This window comes from Sciurus vulgaris, assembly GCF_902686455.1.
Source record: "Sciurus vulgaris genome assembly, chromosome: 14".
NCBI classification, from domain to species: Eukaryota; Metazoa; Chordata; class Mammalia; order Rodentia; family Sciuridae; genus Sciurus; species Sciurus vulgaris.
In genome coordinates this window covers 11765375-11792441 of record NC_136475.1, presented here as the reverse complement: position 1 = coordinate 11792441, position 27067 = coordinate 11765375, and the positions used below count along the sequence as shown (strand labels likewise).

The 27067-nt window shown below is 53.0% G+C and overlaps 1 protein-coding gene across 1 annotated transcript in view; it reads left to right on the top strand.

The window, feature by feature from the left end:
• LONRF2 (LON peptidase N-terminal domain and ring finger 2) overlaps nucleotides 1-19264 on the top strand; it is a 60168-nt gene extending 40904 nt beyond the window's left edge. The window contains exon 13 of the mRNA XM_079110263.1: nucleotides 19221-19264. Within this exon, the coding sequence (XP_078966389.1) occupies nucleotides 19221-19249 (29 nt within the window). The 3' untranslated portion in view covers nucleotides 19250-19264. The remainder of the gene's footprint in view (nucleotides 1-19220) is intronic.
• The last annotated feature ends 7803 nt before the right edge of the window (nucleotides 19265-27067 follow it).

Below are 27067 nucleotides of genomic sequence, written 5' to 3'. Positions count from 1 at the left end.
CCCAGGTGATTAGGGCCTGGGGCCATTTTCTCCTTGGGTGTAAGAACCAGATAGTAGAGGCGGACTGGTTAGTCCGCCTGCAGAAGGCATGCTCCCAGGCCACCCTTCCCATATCTAGGAATGGAGCAGCCTTGGGCAGGGCCGTTTCTTCCAAGTTAGTTAAACCCCCTGGATGTCAAACAAAAATGAGGAAAGGGCACAATGAGTACAAGCTCCCACTAGCATTTCTGGACTGAGGTTTATACACTCCAAGTGACTCGGTTTTTCTCTGCAGAAGGGTATTAAAGGAGAAAAGCGATGAGTTAACCAAGTTTGAGCAAGAAGTAGGTCCTAGAATCAGGCAACACTGCAGATCCAACATGGTTTAGAATGCCACCCCACCCACCCCAAGGTGAAGAGCTGTATTTATAGTGAGAAAAACAGGAAATGTCATACAGAGACTTGTAGATTGGTACAGTTCTGTATTTGCTTTATTTGGGCATCATTTGGGAGCCTTTAGCCTGGAATTGGCCGAGGTAACGGCTGCTATAATTGGCTGATGCTCAGTTGCTTGGTTACCAGGGGTGTAGAGTACAGCTTGCTTGCACATCAAGCTAGGCTGTAGTTCATTTTATAGAGGCTGCCCCAGGTCTGATTTTTATCACCCAGGAATGGACACCAGCTCAGGCCAAATTCAATTTTAACAATTCCTCCTTTGGATCATCCTCTCAGACTGACCAAACCATAGGTGTGGGCCATGACACCGTCTTCAGCAACTGTCATAATGAATCTACCTGATCTTGGTACATGAGTCAGATGACTTTGTGTTTTTGTTTTGTTTTGTTTGTGGTGCTGGGGATCGAACCCAGGGCCTTGTGCTTGCGAGGTGAGCTCTCTACCAACTAAGCTATCTCCCCAGCCCTGACTTTGTGTTTTACATTTTGATATTCTGACTGCAATGAGACCATTTGATTCAGCAAGGACAGTTGTATCCAGGTATTTAAAACTTTTGATTACGTGTTACACAATACACAGTGCCAAGACACTGGTTAAAAGGCTGGAGGGAGCCAGGCCAAGTAGCAAAAATCAAAAAGGTGAACAGGCAGGACAGAACAAATGAGTTCTCCGCACTCACAGAGACCCTCAGGAGCTGGACTGAGGACCATCTGATGGTGTTTGAACGTAAGTCAATACTCTGCTCCCCTGTAAGTCTGCAGAGCTCCTATTCCAGGTATCCTGGAAAAGTTGCTCTTAGTGCTTCCTGTTTCGCCTCTCGTAAGGATGCATAACCATTCCTGTTGGCAAGGGTCCCCTTGGTGCCCTTATATAAGCAGTCACCCCTGCCCACGCAGACGGCTCCCAGAACGTGCTTCCTGGAGCGCAGCACGTAGGCCTCCCCCGGACAGGTTTTCCATACGGAGCAGCAGCCAGGCTATTGGTTGGAGAGGTCAGAGCGCTACTTCTCGTGAGCCTAGGAAGCAAGTAGTGATGTTTAAAATATCCAGGGTCAGCTTCCGCTCTTCCTTTGTGTTTCAGGGTATTTCTCATTGCACGCATGAAGAGGTACTGGCATTAATGAAAGAGTTTGCTCATCTTGTTGACATTAGCCCACAATCTCAGCAACCACGCTTTGTCTTTATATATTTATTATCCGCAGTGCTGGGGGGCAGATCCAGGCCTCCTGCATGCTAAGCAAGCCTCTGCCACTTGGCCACACCCCTGCCCTCATGCTGGTTCTTGCTGAAGCACAAGCCTTTGCTGAAGCCATTGACAGACAGATTATTGTTCTGTGATTCTTTTTCAGTTGGGGGAGAGGGGGAGTAATTCACCAGAAATAGAAGAAGGAGAAGCGATAAGGCCTTTATTGTTACAGAGAAGTGTGATCCAGGATCTTGGGAAGCTGTCCACATCTTAAGATGCTCTGGTTTTAGGGAAGAAATTCCCTGATGAGCTTTACCTTTAAAATCTCCACCAGGTGTGCAGTTCCCAGAGTCTGGAGAGGCCCTTTTAAATTGTGAGACATGGGCCAAGGATTTGAGGCCCTGAAGCTTTGCTTGAGCATAGCCGGGGAGAACTTGGTAGGATCCCTTCCTGTGAGGTTGAAGGGAAGTGTCCGCGTCATTTCCGGAAGGTCCAGTTTCCAGGTTTTAACTTGGGAGAGGTCTGCTTGTCATCAGCTGATGATCATGAAAAGCTCCTTTGAGGCTCTATTGATAAGGGCCTGAGGCCTTTCATAGCTGTTTCATAAGGATCAGCCTCTGACCCATGAAAGCCAATGGAAATAGCTTTGGCCAAGGCAGGTCAGCTGGTTCACTTACTTTGCCAACTTGAATTTCAAGATGCCGCTAGTCTTACAACTTTTCCAGAAGACTGAGGGCTACAGGGACAATGGCAATTGAGTTGACAGCACCTTACTCAATCACCTCTTAATTTGCCCAGTACAGTGGGCTTTTCTGTCCCTGGAGATGATTTCTCCAGGGATGCCCCATAAAGGAAAGACATTTTCTCAAAATTTCCTAGCCCACTGTTGTGGCACCAGTGTTTCTATGTGGGAAAACGTGTCCCCAGCCACAAAACAGAAACAGTCACAAGTACATATCTATGCCCCATGGGGGAGTGAAGCCCACCTGTGAACATCCTGATGGTCCATTGGCTGCTGGAAATGTACCACCTGAAGTTTTTGTCGTCTTCCCAGGATTATGGGCTTGGCAAAGCAAATGTGGATTATAAACCCATTCTAGCAACTTTAGAATAGTCACCCTGTCACCAGAGGTCTGAAGGTGACCTTGAGCCAGGATAAGTGGGGTCCTTGACTTACATGACAGAAAAGAACTTTAGCACATGCCAGTCAAACAGGATCAGGGGAGAGTGTGGGTCTCCGAGGGACCAACAGCAGCCCCTTGGTGTGGGCTGTTAAGGTTGATAGAGGGGTGGATGCAAGGGGCTGGACCAGAGGTGGCGCCAGGGCGGAGTTACAGAGTCTGTTCTGTTAGCTGCTGAGTGCCCTCCCGCGACTTTGCACAGGCAGGGCCGGGTGGTGGTGGAGGGGCCCCTCGGGCCAGATGGCTCAGGAAGGGTTGTTTGCATGTCAGGTTCCTGGGAGTTCCTGCCTTCTAAAGGCTCAGAAGGTGCTTTTCTTTGAGATTCATTCTGTCCTTTCTGTATCACCAAATTCCCATCCTAACCTCACCAATGTATCTTTCACAGAACGGATTAGCTTGCCTTTTCATGGCAAGGTATAGAATGCAGCTTTTAGTAGTGGTGGCCTCAAAGGTTGGGGGACCAGGCAGCTGTCCGACCCTCCATGAGCCCATACTTAGCATTGAATTTACATCCTTCCAAACACCCATCGTGTTTTCTTGAATCAAGCGCACCTCAGTTTTATTGACTAGATCACCCTAGGGAGGTTGACTTGGGCCAGTCCTAATAAGTTCTTTCAAACTGCACATCTTAACTCTTTTGGTACCAACTGACTTGGCTGAGAGATGTGCAGGGCGTTCCCTTGACACTGGGTTCCGTTTCCTGTGTAAGGTCTCTGATCTCAACCATGGCAACAGGAGAGCAGAAAGGAGTTCGTCTGCCAGAAGTTCACATTTATGGGGTTTTTGAAGTGAGAAACCTTCTGTTCCCACAGTATACCAAAATCATAAGCCCCTCCTGCAGCACATGTGCTGTCTGCGTAAATGCATGTGATCATCTCTAGCCAGAGGACAGGCTTGGGCGAGAGCATAAACCGCTGGGCTGAGCCAGCTCAAGCGAGGGAAGATTCTCTTCTCAACTGGTTGGCCCTGCGTCGGCACAGCACAGCTGGCCTCATTGTTCCCTTCTGAATTCTGGCCCAAGATCCGTCTCTAAAGTGTCCAGTCTGGATTATCCAGTGGCGAAGCCTGCAGATCAGCACAGGGGTCACTGATTAAATCGGCTATTGCACTCACGGTCAGTCCTCACCACCACCTGGCAAACATAACCAGGTAGCCGGTTAAGTTAGCTCCAGCGTTTTAGATGAAGATGAAAAGAGGAGACGAAAGGAGTTCCTAAGACATTAGTCTGCTTATTGAAGGGTGCTGGTTGGGCTGGAATTCAGTAGACTTTCGACAGCATGTAGAACCTGCAAGGAAAGCTCATTCCCCGAAACGAACTCAGATGAGCCCTGCCAGTTTGACTGCTGCTTTCAGACAGGCTGTCTCTTAACAACCAGACCCAGGTGCGCACTACAGTGTAGAGCGGGCGCTGCTGTCCTCCATGTTTTTGTGTAAGAACTCCTGATGCCTCCTGATGAAAGGTCTAGTGAGATCTGGAAGTCTTAACAGCTGGGGTCTGTTGTAAGACCCGTTTCATTTGGTTAAAAGCTGCTCACGCCTGTCTTTCCAAGGTCAGGTTTCTGCATGAAGTTCCTGCAGTGGTGAGGTTACCAGGAAAAAATAGATGGAACCCAGATCCTGGAGTGTAAAACCTCTCACCTATCTTTTGATGGTAGGCTGGGGAAAGTTTGCATTGTTCTTCCTCTCTCAGGAGGAAGAAGTCTTTTTTCAGCCATCAGGTCATGGCCCAGCTACCTCGGATACGCACGCTTTTCCATTGAGACCTGTGGCATTCATGGGCACGTTGCCGGAAGAGGTAAGTCGAGTCCACTTCAGAGCCCTTGTTAGGGGCAGAGCCTCGCAGCTGGTCGTCAGCGTACTGAGTGAGGGCAGAATCGGGGGAAATCGCAGGGCCACCATGTCCTGTTGCAGTGCCTGGGAAACGTAAGGGGCTTCAGTGGATCCCGGTGCCTGCACAGTCCAGGTGTGCTGTTGACTTTTCCAGTAGAGGCCAACACGTGCTGACTTTCCTCTCAGCTGGAATGCGGAAGAAAACTGAACAAAGATATGTCCACCACTTTGAATCAGTGGGCACTTCAAACAGAAAGATACGAGCATTTGGAACTGCAGGAAACCTGGATGTCATCTTCTTATTCATTGCTCACAGGTCTCCATCACATGTCCAACCTCATCCATTTGATTTCTTCACTGATAGGAGTGGAGTATTACCAGGACTGTAGGCAGAATGTTATGTCCCTGGTTAATGCAGCCTTCTGCAGTTGATGAGTTCCATTCGATCTGGGGGCGACTGAGGTGAAGGTTTAGAATGACCTACTTGGATTTTTATAGGCACCACACTTTCAATCCTCCCAGTAGCAGAAGAAGCCCTTAAAAATTGAGGCCTTTTAGAAAGATCAAGGGTACTGCAGGCCTGAGCTCCAACCAAATCAAGTTCTGCCTCTAGGGAGCTGGGCAGGGGCCCAGCTCTAGTTCAGGGGCACTGGGAAACTAACTCCTAAGATTCTTTCTCCCTCCCAAGAGAATGTTAAGTGCCCCTTTAGTTTATAGAGTTCAATCTGGCCCCAGCAAGTTCGCTGAGTCAGTCTTGCACAATAACAGGAATGGTTGTACTTTTTTTTTTTTTTAATCTAAAGAGGCCCCATTGTCAGTTAGACAGGGTCAGCTGTGGGACCTCTTTTTCTGAGTTGAAACCCCACTACAGAAATGACCTTTTTACTCCAAGGGGTTTGTTGACTTTTGTTAGATTAAATGGCTCTGGAGTCCCTATTTATTTTTTCCTTCTTGTTTAGTCAGAGTAATTACAGGGAACATTTTACTGGAAAACCCTTTAGAGAACCATCATTGTTGATTATTTTCTTGTGGGTTCCCTCTAATGGGAAAACAGTCTGGCCCCAAAGAAAGAGAGGTTTATTGTTCGGTTGACATAAAAGTGGACAGGTTTTCCCCCAGAGTCCTGCTTGTTTGCAATAGAGGCAGACAACTTAGGGATACAGAATTCCTCATTCTAGATTTAAAATAAGGACGGGGAAGCCACTTAGGTCTGGGTTGTCCAAGTTGGAGAGACATGAGTTGTATGTTTGTGAGCCTGTGAGGTGTTTAGGTCCTCACATGCTCAGTGTGGTTCACCCTCAGCTCTTTATCTTTTCTTTTAAAGATTGGGGTCTACTGTGTCGCCCAGGCCAGCCTCAAATGCTTGGGCTCTAGTGATCCTCTTGCCTCAGCCTGCTGAGCAGCTGGCAGTACAAGCGTGCACCACCATGCCCGGCCTTATGCTTCATAACTAAACTGCCAAGTTCATGACTGAGTTCATTTATAAATAAAGTAGTCAATGCCTTTTGGTCCCTGCAAGAAATGTTCCTTGAATTTTGAGCCCAGGATGCTTTACAGTGTTACTGGGTAACCTCTAACCTGAAACTGATTCATCCTTTTTCCTACAAGATTGTATAATGGAGCAACCAGTTTTCTGTGGGAAAACTTCAGGGATTGACTTTAAAGCTCTTTCAGTCATTTCCCTAGCACCTCTTGGTCTGTCCCTTGAAGGATCTTTAATATTCTTCTCAGCTTCCTTTCATTTTTGCTTCTGTCATCCATTTTTAAGCTTCACCAGGTCTCAGTATGTGAACAGATTGGTAAGGTCATGAAGTCTTGAGTCCTAAGCTCATAACAAGGTCTTAAATTCCTTGGTAAGTTTTTGAGGATCTTCTTTTGGACTTGGGAAGTCTCTTAAGTGGCTGGCTCTAAGCTCTGCCTGAAACCATGGAGTCAAAGCCGTTCGGACAGGCAGGTCTGGCCAGCAGGTCTCGCTGTGTGAGGCATCTGTTTAAATTTCTCTTTATTATCCTCCAGGGGAAAGGGCAAGTGGGCGTTAAAGGAGTTGGTGGAGTAGTGGACTCAGTATTTGGGCAGAGACCGATGGTGAAGAGTAACCAACCGGCTTTGTTCGAAGTTCAGTCCCTTTTCATCCGGCCCTTGGTCTTCTGCTGCTGAAGCTCTTCGTTTGCTTCTGTCAAAGAATCTTTTAAGGAGGCTTTTTTTTTTTTTTTTTAAACCCATTTAGCCTTTTAGATGCTTCTACATACCAGTTAAAGAATACATTCCACTGTTTCCGGTGGTTTTCCTCCTTGTTTTTCTAACATGTGTTCTAAGTAAACAATTTTGTTCACATGGAACCTTGCAGAATGTGGCCGCTGTTTTCCTAGTTAGGCTAACCCGTTTTCCCAGCACTGCCTGCGCATGCCCATAATTCTGACACAGGAGCCTCGCTAGAGTCCCAGAAGGGGGAGTCCTAGACTCTTGAGATTGTGATGAGTCCATTATCCAGAATCGAAACCAGCAAAATCCAAGATCAAGAATCACTTCCAGGGCAGGGGTGTGCCTTCGTGGTAGAGCACTCACCTAGCACGTGTGAGGCACTGGGTTCCATCCTCAGCACCACATAAAAATAAATAAAATAAAGGTATTTACAACTAAAAAAGGATTTGTAAAAATCCCTTTCTCTGTGCCCCACCCTATCCAGTCCTGTAGCTTACGTCTAACCTCATCAGACCCCCAAGGCCTCCTGAGTCCAGTTCAGCAAATATTCAGAAAGGAAGGGAGGAAATCAATTGCGTAGGTAAATTTGGAGAGCTCAGAACGTAAAGTGAGTGGCTCTCAAGATCCAAGGAGGAAACTGGCCCGGAGCTGTGGGGCAGGTGGCTGGGTGGCTGGGTTCCATGGGCCCTGGCAGGTCTCCCCCTTTAGTTGCCGGATAGCTGGGGGTGCCAGAAGTTTTACTTTTGATCTCCACAACTACACCAATCTGTAAAGAAAAAGCTGATAGGAATTAAATGTAACCGCTTATTTGACCAAGAAGTAAGTTCTAGAGCCAAGCAGCCTTCCAGACCCAGGATGAGTCAGAAGGTCTCCCTCCCCACACCCCCAACATGCCTATTTACCACCAGAAAAGCAGGAAATGGCTGCAGGGATCACCAGATGGGTGCAGTTCAGCGCTTGCCTTGTTTGGGCATACAGTCACCTGACGTTTCTGGGGCTACATTCTGGGATACTGTATTCTGGGTTAGGTAATTTTATCTTCCTGTGAACAATATATAGCGTACTTAGACAAACTGAGACAGTGACGTCACTGGGCAGTATAATCTCAGAGCAGCACTGTATCATAACCATCGATGTCCAACACCTGACTGATGTGGCAGCCTCCAGCCTGGGATGACCTGGGGCTTCATCCACCACCGTGACTGACTCCGGCCGTTGCTTGGTTACCGAGGTGTACTTTCAGGGTAGGTTGCATCTTGTCCGTGCATCACATACTGAAAGGCTACCCTTGGTCCTGTTTTATCACCCAAATCAGAGGCTGGTTTAGGCCAAATTTAATTCATTTTACCAGGGCCAGGCCTGGGTCTGCAGACAGACCACATTGTATCTACAGAAGCTCATCAGCAAAAACACCTGCCTGCAGTCCTGCAGCAAGAGCCAGCTGTCAGTCATCAGAGCAGGCAGGGTCCAGGAGAGTCATGGGAGGGTCCCCGCATTATGACAGCCCCCCAGGGAGGGAGATTGGATCTGAGTAATAACAGGGAACACTGAGGAAGTTTGCTATCTGAGCTGCATTGGTAGACATGACCCTTAAGGAAGATGGAGTTTGCAACATGAGTACCACCTTGTGGTTTCCAGTAATGATTTTGCAAACTGCCTTGGGGCCTTCATCATTGACCCTGTTGCTTTACCTTCAATGGTTCTGTTAAATTTTGTACTGTGGGTAGTTTGATCAGTGACCAGTCTGTCTCTCAAACCGCTTTACCCAGCCTCCACCATTTTCCACTGAACTCTGGAAAACGCTGTTCAGAGGCTGGAAAGCTGTATATGCCTGTACTGCCCTCATGCTGGTGGAGGATGGTGTCGTTAGCAAGTTAATTTTGTAGTTGTGAAATTATTTTACCAATTAAGAATTTGACTTTTTTTTCCTATTAGAGCAGATTTGAATAAATAAGTCGATGTAGATGAACTTCAAAACCATGATCTTATCTGTTTAGAGATAAGGCAGTGTGTTGTCGTGTTCATCTAATGTGGATGATTGATCTGGCCTTTGATTTCCTAAGTTTAAGTCAGGGTTTAAAGATGTTATAACAATACCTAGCAGCTGTTGTTGCTTAAGTGAGGCCAAATTTAAATGTCGCGTGCTTACTTCATTGTATCCTTGTACTGTTCCTTTTACTTCATGGGAATTGTATATCTAACGTGATATTTGGAGTAAATAAAACTTACAGTGTTGTAAATGTTCCTTAATAAACAATCGCCGTCAAATAATAGGGCAGAATGACCAGCCATTATGTCCACTCAGCGTCTGGGATGTAGAATTTGCTTTCTGGGGCTGCTGGAGGAAATTTACAGAGATTTGTTGACTTGAAGTGGTAGAAGTCATCCCGTCACCGTCTGGAAGGTAGAAGCCTCAGGTCAAGGAGCTGCGGAGCCTCGGTTTCTCTGGCGGCTCCGGGAAGCATCTCCTCTCTTCTGGCTCCTGGCGCCGCTGGGGCCCGTGGCGCTCCCTGGCCTGTGGATACATGCCTGCCGTCTGGGTCCTCATCCACCGTGGCCCTCCTCTGTGTGCAGATGTCCCTCTCCTTATAAAGGTACCAAATATTAGATTGTCCCCCCCCCCCCAATCACGTCATCTTAACTTGGTCACAGCTGCAGCGGCACAGTCTCTAGGTCGGGCCATGTTCCCTGGCTCTGCAGGGACGTGGATTTGGGAGGAACGTGTCAGTCCAGCACCGATGTGGGCTTATTCCAACCTGATTCAGTAGCAGGAAACAGGGAAGCTTCTGGGGATGGCAGGACCAATGCCCTATCTTGTCCTTTTCAGCACTTCCATATCTCCAAGTACCCCAGTAAAGTGATTTGGCCCTTAAAGAAAGAAAGAAAGGGAAGAAGCTGTCAGTGGCTTCTAATCGTAATCACTTCTCTCTAAAGCAAAGGAGATTCAGTAGAAGCTGAAGCTTATGTCGTTCTTGTGTTTTATTTCTTTTTTATTTCTTTCTTTTTTGCTGGGAGGGGGCAGTGGTAGAGGCCCCTTGCTTCTCAAGGATTACAAAATTACAAATACAGAATTAACCGAGAGGAGGCATTCCTCCTCAGAATTTTCAAAAGGGTAAGTCCAATTTTTAAAAGTTTAGCATAGCACACACATCACAAAATACTGAAGAATGTTTTTATTAACTTCCTGACACCTTTATGATACTTTTTCCTTTTTTTTTTTTTTTTTTAACCTGCATATTCTGGTCGCCTCTTCCTTTGACCATTTCGTATGACTTTTCTAAAGGATGCTTAAGTTCTTCCTCTGGCAGAAGTATCAGTTTTCACAAGTCATTATTGGTAATAGAATTTAAATTATTAGAATTACGGTCAAATTTGGGGAAAGCCGGGTTAAATTCTCTCACATGTGAGCTGCAAGATTTCAGGCAGTTTTTCCAGATTTCTCAGCAGTGACAGGTCTTAAGTCCTTGGTCCTGTCCTCTAACTTCTGTGAGGTGGAGTACTGTCTTTGTGCTGATACGGTCACCACTAGCCCTGTGTGGCTAAGAGCACTTCAGACAGCTAACATGGCTGGTAAAGTGAATGCCAAAATAATTCGCATGGCTTTCCACCCATGGAGCCGCCCACTCCTCAGTGCCCTCTGCTGGGCCTCCCTTCTGCCCAGAGGCCACATCAGCAGGCTGGGGCCTGAGCCAATGAACTTGGTCAAAACTAACCAAAAGCGTAGAATGGAGGTGTAAAACCAGTTGTCCGCCTCGCTCACCTACCCATGCGTGTTCAGGATGATTGTGGGTTCACATGTTTAAAATTGAGGTGGCTTGCGTTCCTGAGACTTGAGCACCCTTTCCTTCTTCATGCAGGAAGTCAGGTATATCAGCCAGGATGAGCCACACGATGCTGTCATAAAAAGCATCCTCCAGATCGCTGCGTTCTCAGTGGCAGAGATGTATTTTTATTAGTATGTCATTTTTATCTTTGGTGATCCTTGACCAAGATCCTACTAGTGAGGAACTGGTTGTCCCAGTGGGTGGGAGTTCTGTTCCAGATGGCTTTTGGCCATCAGCCCCTTCAGAGCTCCCAGGTCAGGCCTGCTCTAGGAAAGCTCACATTTGGCACTGATCTCAGGGATGTCATAAAGGCCTGGCCATTCCACCAACGCAGGGCAACTCTGAAGGTCCACTTTATCCCTGAGCCATCTGTGAGTTCGGTCCAGACCTGCGGACTGCTGGCCGTCCCACTCTGCCCACCCCACTCCTTCCAGTGGGGAAACTCCATGCACCTTGTGCCTCCTGCCACGAAGAGCCAAAAAGTCCCATGACCCTCTTCAACTTTGGAGGCAGCTGACCGAACGTCTGCAGATACCACTCTGACCTGTGTACCAGCAACCCAAAAAGCCACTGGTCTGGGGAGGGCCCAGAGCCGAAAATTCCGCCACAGGCCCTCTGTGGTGCATGGGACCCTGACACATGGCCATATAACCTGGAAGAGTGTGGCAGTAGGGGTGTCAGTGGGGGGCATTATGGCCCAAATTGTACCCCTGCTCGGCACAGGAGTCCGTCCGCAGCAGCTCAGCATGTGAGCGTGCTTGCAGCAGGGGTCTTTGCAGAGGTGATGGAGTGGACAGGAGGTCATGAGGGTGAGCTGGTCCTGTGGCACTGGAGGGAATTAGGAAGCGGAGAGGGAAATCCAGGTGAGGACGTGGGTGACAGCCACCTGGAGCCAAGAGCATGCCTCAGGAGGAAGCAACGCTGATGGCACTTGGATCTCAGCCGTCTCACTCCGTGAGAACGTAAGTGGCAGTCACTTAAGCCACCCCGCCCGTGGTTCTTTGTGACACAATCCTAGGGAGCATGCAGTGGGGGGTTTACAGCAGAGCCTCACAGGAGCCCCACTGCTGGGGCCACGGGCCCTGGTAGAGGCAGAACCCCTGACTGCAGGCGTCTGTGGCCATGCAGCCACACGCCCAGGATGGGCTGGGTTCTGACAGACCTCCGGCCATACGAGAGGGCGGGCCAGCCAGAATCCACTAAAGATGGAGGTGGCTCATGCTGCCACTCACAAGCAGGACAGAGGGCTAAGCAGGCTAGAGAGACCGCAGCTTCCTTCCGTCTTGTCCGTTCTTGGACCAGAGCATCATCAGTTCACGCCCAGCTGTGGGGGTCTGTAAGGCCAGAGGAGGAGGGAAATGCCCAGGCTTAGCTGATGGGGAGGTGGGCTCGGTGAGGAGCACCCGATGGCAGCTGCACACAGCCTTGGTCGGGGGTGGTCTTGAAAGAGGTAGTGAGGAGAAGCCCCCAAAGAGCAGAAGATGGGGCACGGCACCTGGGCATCCACTTTGGGGGAAAAGTTGATGAAGTTGGAATCCATACAGACTCACAGTGCCCAGACCCTCGCCTGGCTGCAGAGCATGGAGGGACCGGGCCTGGGGAATCTGGGGTGGGTGCTGGGGTGTGGGTGGGTGTTGGAGAGCCACAGACAGTGGCCATATTGCATGTGGGGGCTTCCTGGAGAGCGTCTGCCTTGGAAGAGGCACTTTGTGACCGAGTAGAGTGGATGACTCAGAGGACGTCAGCCGGTCTTCTGCTCCCACCAAACAAATGTCCAAGTGCTGAGCTGGGAAGCAAGTTGGTCACAGTAGATTCATTTCACCTGGCGAGAGCCAGTGGTTCGTTCTGACAGAATTTTACTGTGAGCACACATTTAACGTTCCTGATCACAGGGCCTCCTTTAGAAGCACTGCAAGAGTGCCCACGGAGCGCTCGCCTCATCAGCATTGGATGTCACCTGTCATCGCAGATGACCAGGTGTCCACAGAGGTGTAAGAGCAGGCTGTCACTGTCACCAGGGAGCCATATTACACACCAAGCCACCCAGGCTGCTGGCATCAGAGGAAAGTGGGGCAGCCTGTTGATGGCACGGTGCTGGCTCAGAGGTGCTGATTTACAAGGATGGGGTGCCATCCTCCAGGGTCCAGGAGACACTTGGGATCAAGCACTTTTACGTGGTGTTGTGTCCCCAGTGGAAAGAACCCACGGGTCTGGGAGCCAAGGGTCGGTGACTTACTCCTAGTGACCCAGGTGGAACCTTTGTACCTCTCATCTCCCTAATTCCACTCACTGGCTTCTCAAAGGGAGGTTTTTACCCAGGGACATATTGCAATTTCCATCTGGCACTTTGAGGTGACCAGGAAGCCCTAAGAGTCACCCCCTGATGGAGGACAGTGACCCTGGCTTGATGGAGGAGCCAGGGCTGCTGTCACACTCCCAGGAAGAAAGGAATATAGGTGGAACCCAGGTGCCCCTGGGGTGCCTCTTGGGATGCCCTTGCTGTGTGCCAGCCGTAATGAACAAGTGCAGCAGCCCCAGCCCGAGAAGGGCTTGGAGGCCAGGGGCTCACACCTTAAGGAGGAGGCTCTCGGCCATCTGTTTTAGCCGGCTTGTCTCACTGCTGTGACTAAAGGACCCGACCAGCACAACTGTAGAGGAGGAAAAGTTTATTTGGGGGCTCCTGGTTTCAGAGGTCTGAGTCCACAGAAGTCCAGCTCCATTCCTCGGGGCTGGAGGTGAGGCAGAACATCATGGCGGAGAGTGTGGCAGAGGGAAGCGGCTCACATCATCAGAAAGCAGAGAGAGAGACTCCACCCTCCAGATGCAAAATTATACGCCTGGAGCCACGCCCCAGCCCCACCTCCTGCAGCCACACCTAGCACTTCAGTTACCAGGGCACCTGAAGCCACGCCCCAGCCCCCACCTCCTGTAGCCACACCCACCACTTCAGTTACCATGACACCCGAAGCCCCTCCCCAGCCCCACCTCCTCCGGCCACACCCAACATCAGTTAGCAGGCAGTCCCACTAGGGGTTAATCACCGACTGAGTTAAGGCTCTCACCCCAGTCACTTCTGTGAACCTTCCTGCATGTCTCACACGTGAGCTTTGGGGGACACCTCACCTCCAAACCATGACACCATCCCACCAGTGGAGCCCCCGGAGCAGCTGAGGTGCTGCTGAGGGTGAGGGGAGCCTGTTCTGGTCAGCTTCTTTGCAGCTGTGACCAAAAGACCTGCAGGGAACAATTCGAGGGGGAACAGTGTGTGTGGAACTCAGCTCCAGAGGTCTCAGTTCACAGTCGGCTGACTTTAGGGCCCTGGGCCTGAGGAGAGGCAGAAGGTCATTCAAAAGGGAGGAACACAGCTCAGGACGTGGCTCCGGGAGGCAAAGAGGGCTCTGTCCACTCAGGGTCAAATACATGTACCCCAAAGGGACCTGTCCCCTCCAGCCATGCCCTACCTGCCTTCAGCTGTCACCCAGTTAATCCCTCCAGGATCCATCCCCTGATGAGGTTACGGCCCTCATTTTCTGATGGTTTCACTCTGAACCTTCTTGCATCATCTCGCTCCTGAGTTCAGGGAACACCTCACACCTAAACTATAACAGAGTCCAGACTGGATGGTGCAGAAGGGAGAGGGTGTGAGCCTTGGCCTCGATCCAGCAGGCGCTGCAGGGCACTCCACTCCCTCTTCCTCCTTTATGCTCCCCCGGAAAGGAGGTCCTCTGGAATCCTGAAGGAGCCACCAAATCAGACATGGGAGGGCATTAGCACCCAGGCGCTGACCAAGGACACGGGCCAGGCCCGGTGGGCTTCCCTTGGCCAGGAAGCCCTTTGGACCCAGGAGACTTGCGGGAAGGCCCTCCTTGGGTTCTCAGTTTCCACACTGCCAGGAGCTGGAGAGCTTGGCGCTTGACCCTGTGCCAAGGAGGATTGACTGAGGGTCAAGGCCTCAGTGGAAGGCAGCCTTGGCCGTGTCCTCATCCCAGGACCTGTGAGTACTTTTATAGTATGAACTGAATTGTGTTCCTCCAAACTCAAACTTTGAAGCTCCAACCCCCGGTAATTTAGAATATGTCTCTATTTAGGGACAGGGCCTTTAAGGAAGTGATCAAGGTTAAATGGAGTCACAGGGTGGCCCCATCCAACCTGACGGGTGTCCTTGCAAGAAAAGGAAGAGACCGGGAATAAGCATGCAGTGAGAAAACCAGGTGAGAACACAGCAAGAAGGTGATGGCCTTCTCGGTCTCAGGAGAGGCTAATCCTGCCCACGCCTTCAACTTGGGCTGCTAGCCTCCAAAACTTTGAGAAAATGGATTTCTCTTATCTCAACTCTTCAGTCTGTAGTGTTTTGTTAAGGCAGCCCAAGCAGCCAGTGCATGTTACATGGCAGAAGAAACTGCAGAGGTCATTAATATGGGACTCCTGGAGCCTGCCCAGTACCAACAACTCAGGAGGCTGAGGCTGGAGGATCTCAAGTTAGAGGCCAGCCTCCATGACTTAGAGCAAGACCGTCAAAATAAAGAGGGCTGGGGATGTAGCTCAGTGGTAGAGCACCCTGGGTGCAATCTCCAGTTCCATGAAAAGGGAAAAAAGATAAGGCTCATTGAGACTGGGGGCGGGGGGGGGGGGGGACTGGTTTAAACTCATAAATGAAAGGAGGAGGCAGGAGAGAAAAGGAGTGACTGAGAAGAGAAAGTGGTTTTGCTGCTGGCTTTGAAGGTAGAGGAAGGGACCTTGAGTGAGGGGTGCAGGTGGCCTCCAGGAGCTGGAAGAGGCAAACTGATTCTCCCAATGTCCCCTGTACCCCCCAAGAAACAGCCCTGGTGATATCTTTTTTGGGGGGGTACTGGGGATTGAACTTGGGGGCACTCAACCACGGAGCCACATCCCCAGCCCTATTTTATATTTGATTTAGAGACAGGGTCTTGCTGAGTTGCTTAGGACCTCACTAAGTTGCTGAGGCTGGCTTTGAACTTGTGATCCTCCTGCCTCAGCCTCCCAAACAGCTGGGATTACAGCGTGTGCCATCGGGCCTGGCTCCTGGTGACATCTTGACTTTAACCTCGTGAGGTCCCGGTAGGATTCGTGACCTCTGGAAGTGAAAGATGATGAATCTCTTCTTATCGGTCTTCACATTGGTGGTCGTTTGTCACAGGAGCCGCAGGCAGCCGGCAGGGCTATCTGTGCAGGACTGGGGCTTCCCCTGGGCAGCAGGGTGACCTCCGTGTGGAGAAAGAAGCCAGCCCCTGTGACCGCAGGCAGCCACAGAAACGCAAGGCAAGCTGGTGGCAGCGCGGGTCTGCGTCTTAGCTGAGGACCAGAACCCGCACTGGGGACCGCGGCAGCGAGGCCGCGTCAGGAGAGCTGGCACCCGGCTCCGGCAGGGCAGCCACGCACGAAGCTGCGCCCCTGCGCCCCGCCATGGGGTAAGGGCCTGGGCTCCGGGACAGCCACGTGTGCTGCAGCCAGCCAGAGGTGTCGCCAGGGCCCCTTCCTTTGTTTCGGAAGTGCACCTTTGAGGAGAGATCTTATTTCCACAAAGCCCTGCCGAGCAGAGCAATGACCATTGGTGCAGCCCTGGTGACAAACAGCAGGATCCTTAGAAGCTCAGCTGTGACCCAGAGCCACCAGACGGGGCGGGGAGAGGGATGGTGACGTTTTCTTCTGTTCTGGGAGAGAACCAACCCTGTGGCTGAAGCCAGGCCTTGGGGCCAGTGAGCGGGCGGGAGGGCGTCTGCGTCCGGAGCTGTTCCTGGGACGCTCCCTCTGCCCACGCGGGACAGGGCAGGGCCCCCAGCTGCTCCTGACCGAGGAGGGGCTCCTGGAGGCCCGGAGGCCTCTGCTGCAACTGACATACACTCGCGAGTGAAGCTATGTTTTTAAAAAATGAAGCACTCAAATAGGTCGTGACCATGCCTGTTGCTTTGAACCCTGGCGGGGCATTGGAGCCATTTCTGGGTACACCAGCGGGGAGGGCAGGAACCCGGAGTCCTGGGCCCGCAGGAGCCGTGCTTCCTCACCGTCTCTGCCGGGGGTCGGATGAGCAGGGCCCCGGCGATCTGGGCCCAGGCCAGTGGCCTCCAGACCCCCTGCCCCTCTGGCTGGGAGGTGGGAGAGAGCCAGCCAAGACGGAGCTCTGCCGAGGCCACTCCGGGGTCCTGGGCGTCCCAGCTCGTAACCCCCGCACCTGCCACAGCCAGGTTCGGGGCAGAGGGGCCCAGAAGTGCCCCTCCGTGGGTCCCTCTGGGTGCGAGGACACAGCCCCACGAGGGTCTGGAGGAGGCCCAGGGTCCAACCCCCGTTGGCCGTGGAGCGCGGCTCACTGGTTCCCAGAATCACAACCCGTTGGACGTCACTCACCCAGAGCCTGAAATGCTTCCACATCCGGGGCTTTCCAGACACCAGCCTGATGCTTCAGAATTCCACACCTGAGCTCACCTGGAGAGGTCATGGTAGAATCGGACGCACTGAATATATTGTATAAAATGGCATCGGGGTCTGTGTGTCGGGTACACACACACGCGCGCGCACACACACACACCTGGTTATGCAGACGTAAATATTCCAAAATCCGAAGGAAAAAAATCTGAAATCCTAAACAGTTCTGGTCCCAAGCAATTTTGGATGTAAGGTGCTTAGCCTAGAGTAGGTCCCATTACCAATTAATCGCGTTGTGATTGTCATTTCCAAACTAGGACATAGCACAGACTGGACCAGGAAGCCACCCATGCATTCACAGGGGGACACGTCAGTGTCACCTGCCCCTCTTGCGGGCCTGCAGGGGTAATGTGGGTGGGGATGTAAACTTTTGGGGGGTCACAGCACAGGAGGCCTGCAAGCCTTGGGCGTAGCCCCGGTGGTGGGCAAACACCAAGGCATGGCCGCCCCGAGCACGTTCCAAGCTGGACCCCAGCCCTCCTGGGCCCGCCCTAGCCTGACCACAGCCGCAGGCAGGACCACTGCATCTGACTGACCTAAGGCCAGCCGCGCCCTTGAACCGAGAGCCCAGCTGGGAAGGGCAGACGCCAGGCAGTGCCGTGCAGGAGCACCTGGGGGCACAGCCAGCCTGGCACCCAGCAGGCACTGCCAGAGGGGGAGAGCTACGGGGTAGAGGGCTTGGGGACAAGGAGAACATGGGGCCGGGGAAGGGGTCTCACATCTGTGTCCCCAGCCCCATCTCCTTCCTCCTCCCAGTCCCGCGGTGGCGCTCTGAGCCCGCAGCACCGTGCAAGCCACGCCCCCACAGTCCATCGGGCAGGAGAGTGTCACTCCCCTCTGTCCCCAGGGAGAGTGAGGCCCTGGCAATCCGGGACCTCTGAGACCTGAGAGGGACACTCTCTGTGGCCCAGGAGGGCAGGCACATGGCCAAGCAGCAGAAACAAGGCACCAAGGGAGGAAGGGAGGTGGCTCAGCAGAGGCCATGCTCAGCAGAGGCCGCGCCTCAGTCCAATTCCTGTTGCTGTGATAAAATGTCTAAATCTGGCTGCTTATAAAGAAAAGAGGTTTGTTGAGCTCACAACTTTGGAAATGGAAAGTCCAAGATCGGGCAGCCTTTGGCCAGGGCTCCTTCGGCCACTTCACGACACAGCAGGGGCCGCAGGCAGCGGGCAGAGATGACATGGGAGCGGAAGGGGGAGGGCCGGTCTTGCTCTTTCATAACCACCCACCCTCCACGACCAGCACGAATCCCTTCTGAGGGCACAGGTCCTACCCGCCTTCATGACGTCCCCGTAGGCCCCACCTCCTGAAGGCCCCGCCCCTGATGGCCCCGCCCCCTGAAGGCCCACCGCTTCTCGCTTCGCCACACTGGGGCCCAAGCTTCCAGAGCCTAAGCGCATGGGGACACCCTCAAACCACATCCAAAACACAGCAGGAGCTTGACGCCACCGCCCGCCAGGGGAGGCCGTGGGGAGCAGCGTCGCCCAGGTCTGGCTCCAGGGATGTCCAGGGTGCTCCAGTCTGGCCGTCAGCAGCTCCACTGGGGCTGCACCCCAGAGCCTTAACCTTCCCACCGTCTCTGCCCACGTCCGGCTCCAGAGGGTTCCCATTCCTTACCTGCTCACCCCCTGCTGAGGTCTCACCTGGAGGCCTCTGGGTAGCTGAATCCCCGGGGTTAGGCATTCAGCAAAAGTGGGCTTTTATCATCCTAGGACCAACAGACACACCCTGTGGCAGGACAAAAACCCATTTCACTGATGTGAGCAGCAAGGAGGACACAGTTAGAGCCAAGGTTGTTTGGTTTTGGTGTGGTTTTGGTTTTGGTATCAGGGATTGAACCCACAGGCACTTAACCACCGAGCCACATCCCCAGGCCTTTTTATTTTTTTATTTTTTAGAGACAAGATCTCACTCACTTAGGGCCTTGCTGAGTTGTTGAGGCTGGTCTCAAACTTGTGATCCTCCTGCCTCAGCCTCCCGAGCTGCTGCGATTACAGGCGTGCACCACCAGGCCCAGCCCTTTGAGGGTACCTGTGTGCTAAGTGCTTTAGATACATTGACACCTTTATGTCAAATTTATGAGACCAGGCTGGGGTGAGCTATTGCTCTCCCCATCTTACAGATAAGGAAACTGAAGCTTCAAGAGATTGAGCTGCTTGTACGAGGTCAGAGTGTGGAATACGGACCTGAAGACAGACTCCTGAAGAAGACAGGTCTGCCCAACTCCAAAACAGAAACCGAGCCGCTGCGGCTCAAAGAGACCGGGCATGTCACCCTGTATTCCGACTGGCTCCTCCTTTTCCTCTCTTATTACTCTCTCAGCTCCTCAAAGGCAGGGACCCTGTCCTAGTTCATCTCCCCAGCAACCTGCACGGAGCTCAGCCGTTGGCTGAATTGTAAACACAGGAAGAAAAGAAGGGAAAGGGAGAAGGGGGAAGAGCAGAGGGGAAGGAGGGAGGAGCTGCCGGTTTGGTCCAGTGGCCTTCTGACGGCGGAAAGGTGGGTTAACGCGCATGCGTGTGCTGTGCGCCATCTGCTGGGAACTCCCGAGTACTGCAGGGGCCGAGCGCCGGGCTGGGAGCTGGCGGCAGGAATCCCTGGATTTCTAAGGATTTGGGATACATCAAGGAACTCGATCAGTTTGGGCGGCGATCCCTCCACAGATGCTTCAAGAGAACAAAGCACAGGCCAGAAGATGGGGGGTCACAGGGCTCCCAGGCCCACCTTCCTCATTTCTCCTCCTTGTCAAAAGTCCTAGGCAGAATTAGATTTTCTTGGGAAAAAGAAGCCTGCAGGGAGATCCTGGTTATAAAGGCGACCCCATTTTCTCACTGCACGATGTCGTATCATAATTGGCGTTTGATCTTCAATTGGCAGTATGTCACACAACCTAGCGCTACGTTCTTCAGTCTTTGGGACTCTATTGAGTAGTTAGTACTTTAAAAATATTTTAGAACTTGATACTGGAGCCCTCCAGCTAAAGGAGGCCTGGGTGGAGCCTTTTGTGAGGCCAGAGGATAAATAGGAGTAACACTCTCTGCCAAGGATATCGTGCGCATAAGCTCGGGTAGAGAGTCGGCTCTGAACCGCAGCTCCTCTTCTCTCATTGGCTGTGGCGAGGTTCCTACTAGTCCCTCTTTATCTACCGATTAGATAGATACTAATCTATAGATACTAATCTACTGGGATTGAACCCAGAGGCCCTTAACCACTAAGGCACATCCACAGCCCTTTTTATTTTTTTATTTTGAAACAGGGTCTCCTAAGTTGCTTAGGGCCTCACTAAATTGCTGAGGCTGGCCTTGAATTCGAGATCCTCCTGCCTCAGCCTCCCAAGCCACTGGCATGACAGGCGTGCATCATGGCACCCAGCTCAAGAAGTATGTCCTGCATACAAACTAGACCCAAGTCCCCCAAACATATGGGGATGGCCAAGGAGGTAGAAGGGAAATTCTTGGGTGAAACCAACAGAAATGCTATTTAAAGGGACGCTTATGTCTCTGGCAGATGACCTTTCCCCGGTTTTTTGAGGGGTTAGGATGATGCGTACTGGTGGGATTCCGCGTTCTGCAGGCGCAGGGGCGCAGGAGGACGGAACCGCAGAATATGGTCATCATCCTCCCCGGGACGTCCCCCTTGCCTCGCGCCTCCCTCCGCGGGTCTCCAGATGCCCACCGCGGCCTCTCTTGCCCTTTCCCTCCCCGGCTTCCCCGTAGGAGAGGAGACCCACGACTCTGGGCTTTCTGGCTTTGGCTCATGTGGCTTAACACGATTCTGCCAATGGCTCGTTTCCACTCTTCTCGGGCTGCATCTGCGCCGCGGCTCCTTCATCCAGTCATCTTTTTTTTTTTGACCTTTCCCTCTTTCCTCTTTCCTGGAACGCAGAAGGGTGGGTGGTGCTCTGGCAGGCAGGCGGTGACCGTGGTGACCTGCGGATGGCAGCCACTCCAGGACTGGCGAAACAGGACGGCTGGCTCTCCTGACCCGGTGGGCTAGCAGCCCTGGACCGCCTGCCTCCCAGGGTTATGGAAGAAAACCACCCGACCTCAGGGCCCGGACTGGCCGATGTCAGCAGCAGCCAGAGGCCGTGGGCACACCGCTGGGGGCTTGAGAGCCGGCCTCCTCCAGCCGCAGGCCCTCACCTGAGCCTGGAGAAGGTAGGCGCCAGTCGGCTCAGGAACCCACCTCGCAGACTCCTCCAGCACAAGAGTGAAAACCAGGAACCCGTAAGTGGGAGGCGCCGAACTGAAAAACTTCTTCACAGTCAAGGAAACAGTCGGGAACGTGGAGCGAGCTACAGAGAGCGGGTGGGCTTTGCCACCTGCGACTCAGAGAGCGCTGATCTTGGACATTCAAGGACCTCAAAACTCTTAACACCAGCGAAACAATAACCCAGGCAACGCGGGGGCAGAGGAACTGAACACAGAAGAAGGAATGCCATCGGTCAGCAAATCCACAAGAAAATGTTGGACATCTAGCAATCAGAGAAGTGCAAACTAAAACGACACCGAGAGTCCATCTCACTCCAGTCAGAATGGCGATTATCAAGAGTACGGGCAACAATTAAGTGTTGGCGAGGATGTGGGGAAAGGCTCACTCATACATGGCTGGCGAGACTGCGAATTGGTGCAACTACTCTGGAAAGCTGTTTGCAGATTCCTCAGAAACCTAGGAATGGAACCACCATTTGACCCAGATATCCCACTCCTTGGTTTACACCCAAAGGACTTAAAATCAGCATACTACAGTGACACAGCCACATCAGTGTTTATAGTAGCTCAATTCACAATAGCTGAACTATGGAACCAATCTAGATGCCCTTCAACAGATAAATGGATAAGGAAACTATGGTATATATACACAATGGAATATTACTCAGTCATAAAGAAGAGTGAAATTATTCCTTTTGCCAGTTAATAGATGAAACTCAAGAATATCATGCTAAGTGAAATAAGCCAGTCCCCAAAGCCAAAGGCCAAATATTCTCTCTGATATGTGGATGCTAACCCAAAACCAGGGAGGGTGGGGAGAGAAGAATAGAAGTTCTTGGATTAGACAAAGGGGAATGAAGGGAAGGCAGGGGGAGGGGAATAGGAAAGACAGAGGAATGAATCAGACAGAACTTCCCCATGTTCGTATGGAACACACGACCAGTGTAACCCCATGTCACGAGCAACCACAAGAGTGGGATCCTATTAGGATAAGCCACACTGCATGTATGTACAATATGTCAGAATACACTCTGCTGCCATGTAGATCTAAAAAGAACAAAGAAAAATTAAATAAAATGTGGGCGTAGCTTAGACAACGCCTGTGGACCTTCCTGTCGCGTGACTGTCCCCCACAGCCAGCTCCGCGGCTGGAAGGCTCGCCATAGCAGTTCCTTTGGTCTCACCTGCTCTGTCTTTTCTCTGAGAAGCAGCTGCTGGGTGGGGTGTGCAGGGCAGAAGTAGACCTTCAGGCCACTGGATGGTGTCCCTGCTCCCTCCAATGTTCCCTAATGGGACAAGCTCCGCCCACTCTTGACCTCACGTGCCTCAGGGTCGGCCTAGAAGGAAAGCGTCCCTCCTCCTGCAGCTCAGAGGGCTTCTGCTGCCTCTCATGCCAAGAGGAATATAGGAACTTCGCACAAAGGCAGCAACCTCCCTCCACTGGAATGCATTTTGCTGTCGTATATGACCAACTAGAACAAATAAATCTTAATAAAAATACACTTAAAAAAAAAAAAAGACAGCAATCTGGTGATTATTTAAATGGTAAAGGGGAAATAGAATCAGCTATCACAGCCCAGCACCCATCAAGCGGCAAGGACATCGTGAGTCACTGCGCCCTCACATCAGGATGCGCACCTGTCATTGCAGCGGCTCGGGAGGCTGAGGCAGCAGGATCCCAAGTTCAAAGCCAGCCTCAGCAAAAGCAAGACCCTAAGCAGCTCAGTGAGACCCTGTCTCGAAATAAAATACAACATAGGGCTGGGGATGTGGCTCAGTGGTCGAGGGACCTGAGTTCAATCGCCAGTACCTCCTTCCACCAAAAAAAATTTAAAAATTTTTTAAAAATTAAAAAGGACATCAGCTGGCAGCCTTCCCAGCAGGATTGACTGGAGAACAGCCTGGGGAAGGAAGGAGAGATGCTCTTTTTCAGCAAGGTGTGCTGCTAGGGACACACTCGAGTCCCTCTTGGAGGAGAGTCTAAGTGGAGTCTTAGAACTAGAAAACTAGAACCTTACTCACTGTTGTTCTCATAGGCCTTGGAATCCCTACACACTCTGCTTTGGCTCCCAGGTGAAGAAAGCTACAGAGGCTCTAAGAGGGAGAACTAGACGGGAAGTCAAGGCCAAGGCCTGCCAGTCACAGGTCCTGGCTGGTGAGCAAGTCTCTGGTTCTGTCTGCTGGTGTTTGGAGCCAGGCAAAGAACTTCCCTGCAGTCCCCAGTGATCTTGAGCAAGATGCTCCACATCTTGGAGCTTCGACTTCCTTATTTATGAAGTGGGAAGTTCTGCTGTCCACCTAGGTTTGGAGGTAACGCGTGTAACACCCACCCGTGCGAGCAGGAGATGAGCCCTCCATATTGACCACGTTCCTGTTTCAGTCAGCTCTTTCGCTGCTGTGACTGAAAGATCTGACCAGAACGTATTTAGAGGAGGAAGGTTTATTTGAGGGCTCATGATTTCAGAGGTCTCAGTCATAAGAGGCTGACTCCATTCCTCGGGGCCGGAGGTGAGGCAGAACATCATGGTGGGAGAGTGTGGTGGAGGGAAGCAGCTCACATCATCAGGAAGCAGAGAGAGGCTCCACTTGCCAGGTACAAATATGCACCCCAAAGCACCCCAGTTGCCACCTCCTCCAGCCACACCCACCACTTCAGCCACCACTCAGTCAGTCCCACCAGGGATCGATTGCTGGCCGGTTGAGGCTCTCACAACCCAGCCGCTTCTCCCTGAACCTTCCTGCATGGTCCCCCACAGGAGCTTCTGGGGACCCCTCACAGCCAACCAGAACAGGTCCTCCTGAGTTAGGAAGCAGAGGAAGGCGAGAGGCCTGGGGAGATGGGGCTGGGGACACCTGAGGCTGCAGGCCCAGGGCGTGGGCATGTGACCAAGGTCACCAGGTGTAGGGCAGGCCCAAGAGGGCTGTGGTCGGGCTCCGTCGCCAAGACTTCAGGCCAGCTGCTATGTCAAGGTCGAGCCCCCTGACTCAGCACCCGTGCTCCAGGTCAGACGGAGCACGCCGCAGCAACCCCTTGGCACCTGCATCTTCTTTGCTCCACCTGCATACAGAAAAGGCCTGCGGAAGGGCCCAGGGGGCGGGGACAGCCTGTCTCCTGTCCCAGCTATGCCTGGTGGCATCTTCTGCCACCTGCCGGGATTCCGAATCCGCTGCCCAGGGCCCGAGCCTCAGCTCTGCACAGTGACAAAGGCTCTCAGGCCTTCACGAGCTCAGGGGCATCTGTAGGGCGCCTGGGAATAGCTCACTGGGACGCCCAGTCTGACCACCATGGTTTGTAACCAGCCCCCTCAGGTGACAAATCTCAGGTCCAGAGGAGGTCTGACCTCGCCACGCTCCAGTGCTCAGTCAAAAGCCAAGGTGGGCTGGATTCTGTCATGTCTTAAGATGCCAGAAAGGGCCCAAACCCAAACTGCCCCCTTGTTTGTTGCCTTGTTTTTGCCTGAGAAGGATTTTTCATGACGGAAGGGTCCGTGGGCTTTAGAGCATTTGAAGAGTTTTGGGCTGAAGTCGAGGTCCCCCCGGGTGTCCCCAGAGCAGCACAGCAGCTCCCAGGAACATGCGATGTGTAGCCTCGGGTCCCAACTAGACCTGCTGAAGCAGGAGCCAGCCTGGATGTGCTCAGCCTGCAGGTGACACCCTCAGAGTCTGAGAAGCAACACCCTGGAAGGGCCCGTGTGCTCCAAGGATGGCTGCGCTGTCTCCCTCCTTCCCGTGGCCTTTCGCTCTTTGGCATCCTGAGCCCTGCCCTTCCCACCTCCGCCCTCAGCCCTGGGCATCGCTTGCTCACCTCTCTCCCGCTGCCCTGGCATCGAGCGCTGCCCGGCAGAGTCAACCAGGGCTGCTCAGGTCTACTGCCCAATCCCCCTCGGGGTTGCCACCTGCAAGGACACGTGATTTCTGAAGAACCTTGCAAATGACGAAGTGCCATGGGGCCAGTACGTTCTGTGGCCTTGACAAGCCCCCTCCCAAATGGTGGAGCCATCGTAACAGCAGCAATAGTAACTGTGAAAGCCGCAACTGCCACACGGCGGACACCTGTGGGCCGCTCAGAAGGAGCCATTGGGTTCCCACAGTTACCATCCCAGTGAGAGGAGGGGAGGGGATGGGAGAGGCCAGTGGGGAGGGGAGCAGGCTTTCCACCGTGCACGGGGAACCCCCGGTCTACACACCTTAGCTTACCTGGGTGCTCCTGTCCACTGAGCAGGCGTCCCCTAGTTGTCAGATCTGGGGTCATTAGGGTGGCCATCCACGTGGTGGGTGGAGGCTGAGACCTGGCTGTTGTCCTGGGGTCACGCGTGGGCCAGCCTCCTCCCCTCTGTGAGGCGGGCGTGAGCACGTCCTCTCCCCGGTCACTGTGTTTGAGATGGCGAAGAGCCTTGTCGCCCCTCAGGGTCCAGGTCTGAGCGGAAGCCGAGGAAGTCAGGCCTCCTCTGTCCCCGAGCTGGTCAACGGGGCAAACCGTACCTGCAGGGCTGCCCCTGGAGAAGAGCCCTCTGGGGGAGCCCGGGAGCCCAGGGACTGACAGAGCCGGGGCAGGACACGGGCCGAGGACGGGCATCTTCCGTCCAGTGGCGTTTACTCCCCAGCGGTTCAGGGAGAGACGCTGGTGAGGCTCAGGCTGAGCACGTGCTGCGGGCCTCCCTGGGCAGAGCCCTCCCTGCCAGCCACTCCTGACCGTGACGGCAGGGGACACCCAGCGGGGCTGCCGCAGCGCTAATGAGACGGAGAACAAAATGCAGGGCAGCCAGCTGCGCCCCTTGAGGTCGCCTGCCGCTGCCTCTTTGCGAGTCCAGACCCCGTTTCCACTCTGGCCACAGGCCCTGCGGGATTGGGCGGGGGCTGAAGGTCGCGCCCCACCCGAGCAGGTGGCTCACTTTCCCCCTTGTCCAGGTAGCGGCCGGGGTACCCACTGACCACTCCTGGAGCCGCCCCCACCCCGTCCTCACCCGCCGGGACTGGGCTACACGGAGCCCGGGCCTCCGCCCTGCGCCTGCGGGATTAGGGAGTCCAGCCAGGGCACGTCTGAGTGTGCCCAGGGGCAGGCGGGGTGAGCGAGCCTGTGCCCGTCCCGCAGCTCTGACAGAGCCAACCAGAGGCGGCGTGCAGGGGACACGTCCCCGGACACAGCGGGAAGCATGTCCCCTTCAGTGATGCAATAGCTCGTGCCAACAGTGGCTTGGTACCTGAAGCAAAAGTAGGTCCCAGCGCCACCCGGGCTTCTGTGAGCTTTTGGATGCCAGCGGGGTGGTGATGGCAGAATAAATAAATGAGAAAAGCTTGAGGATCGTGGATGTGATGATATATGATATCCAAGACCCACACGTCACACGTGATGTGCAAGACGTGTGGCATACAGGCGTGTGTTGTTTGGGTTTTTTTGGTTTTTGTTTGGGGAGGCAGGTGCTGGGGATTGAACTCAGGGTCCCTCGACCACTGAGCCACCTCCCCAGCCCCATTTTGTATTTCATTTAGAGACAGGGTCTCGCTGAGTTACTTAGGGCCTCACTGTTGCTGAGGCTGGCTTTGAACTCGAGATCCTCCTGCCTCAGCCTCCGGAGCCGCTGGGATGATAGGCACGCGCCTGTGCGCCCAGCAAGGCTTCTGTTCTGACACCGGTGGGATCAATGAACATTTTGCTATGTGAAATAAAAAGTGAACGAAAAGTTAGCGGACCCCTGGCTGCCCCCGGGCATCTCTGAGTGTCCCCAGGCCTGGAGCCAGCTCCTCCCCATGTCCCCTC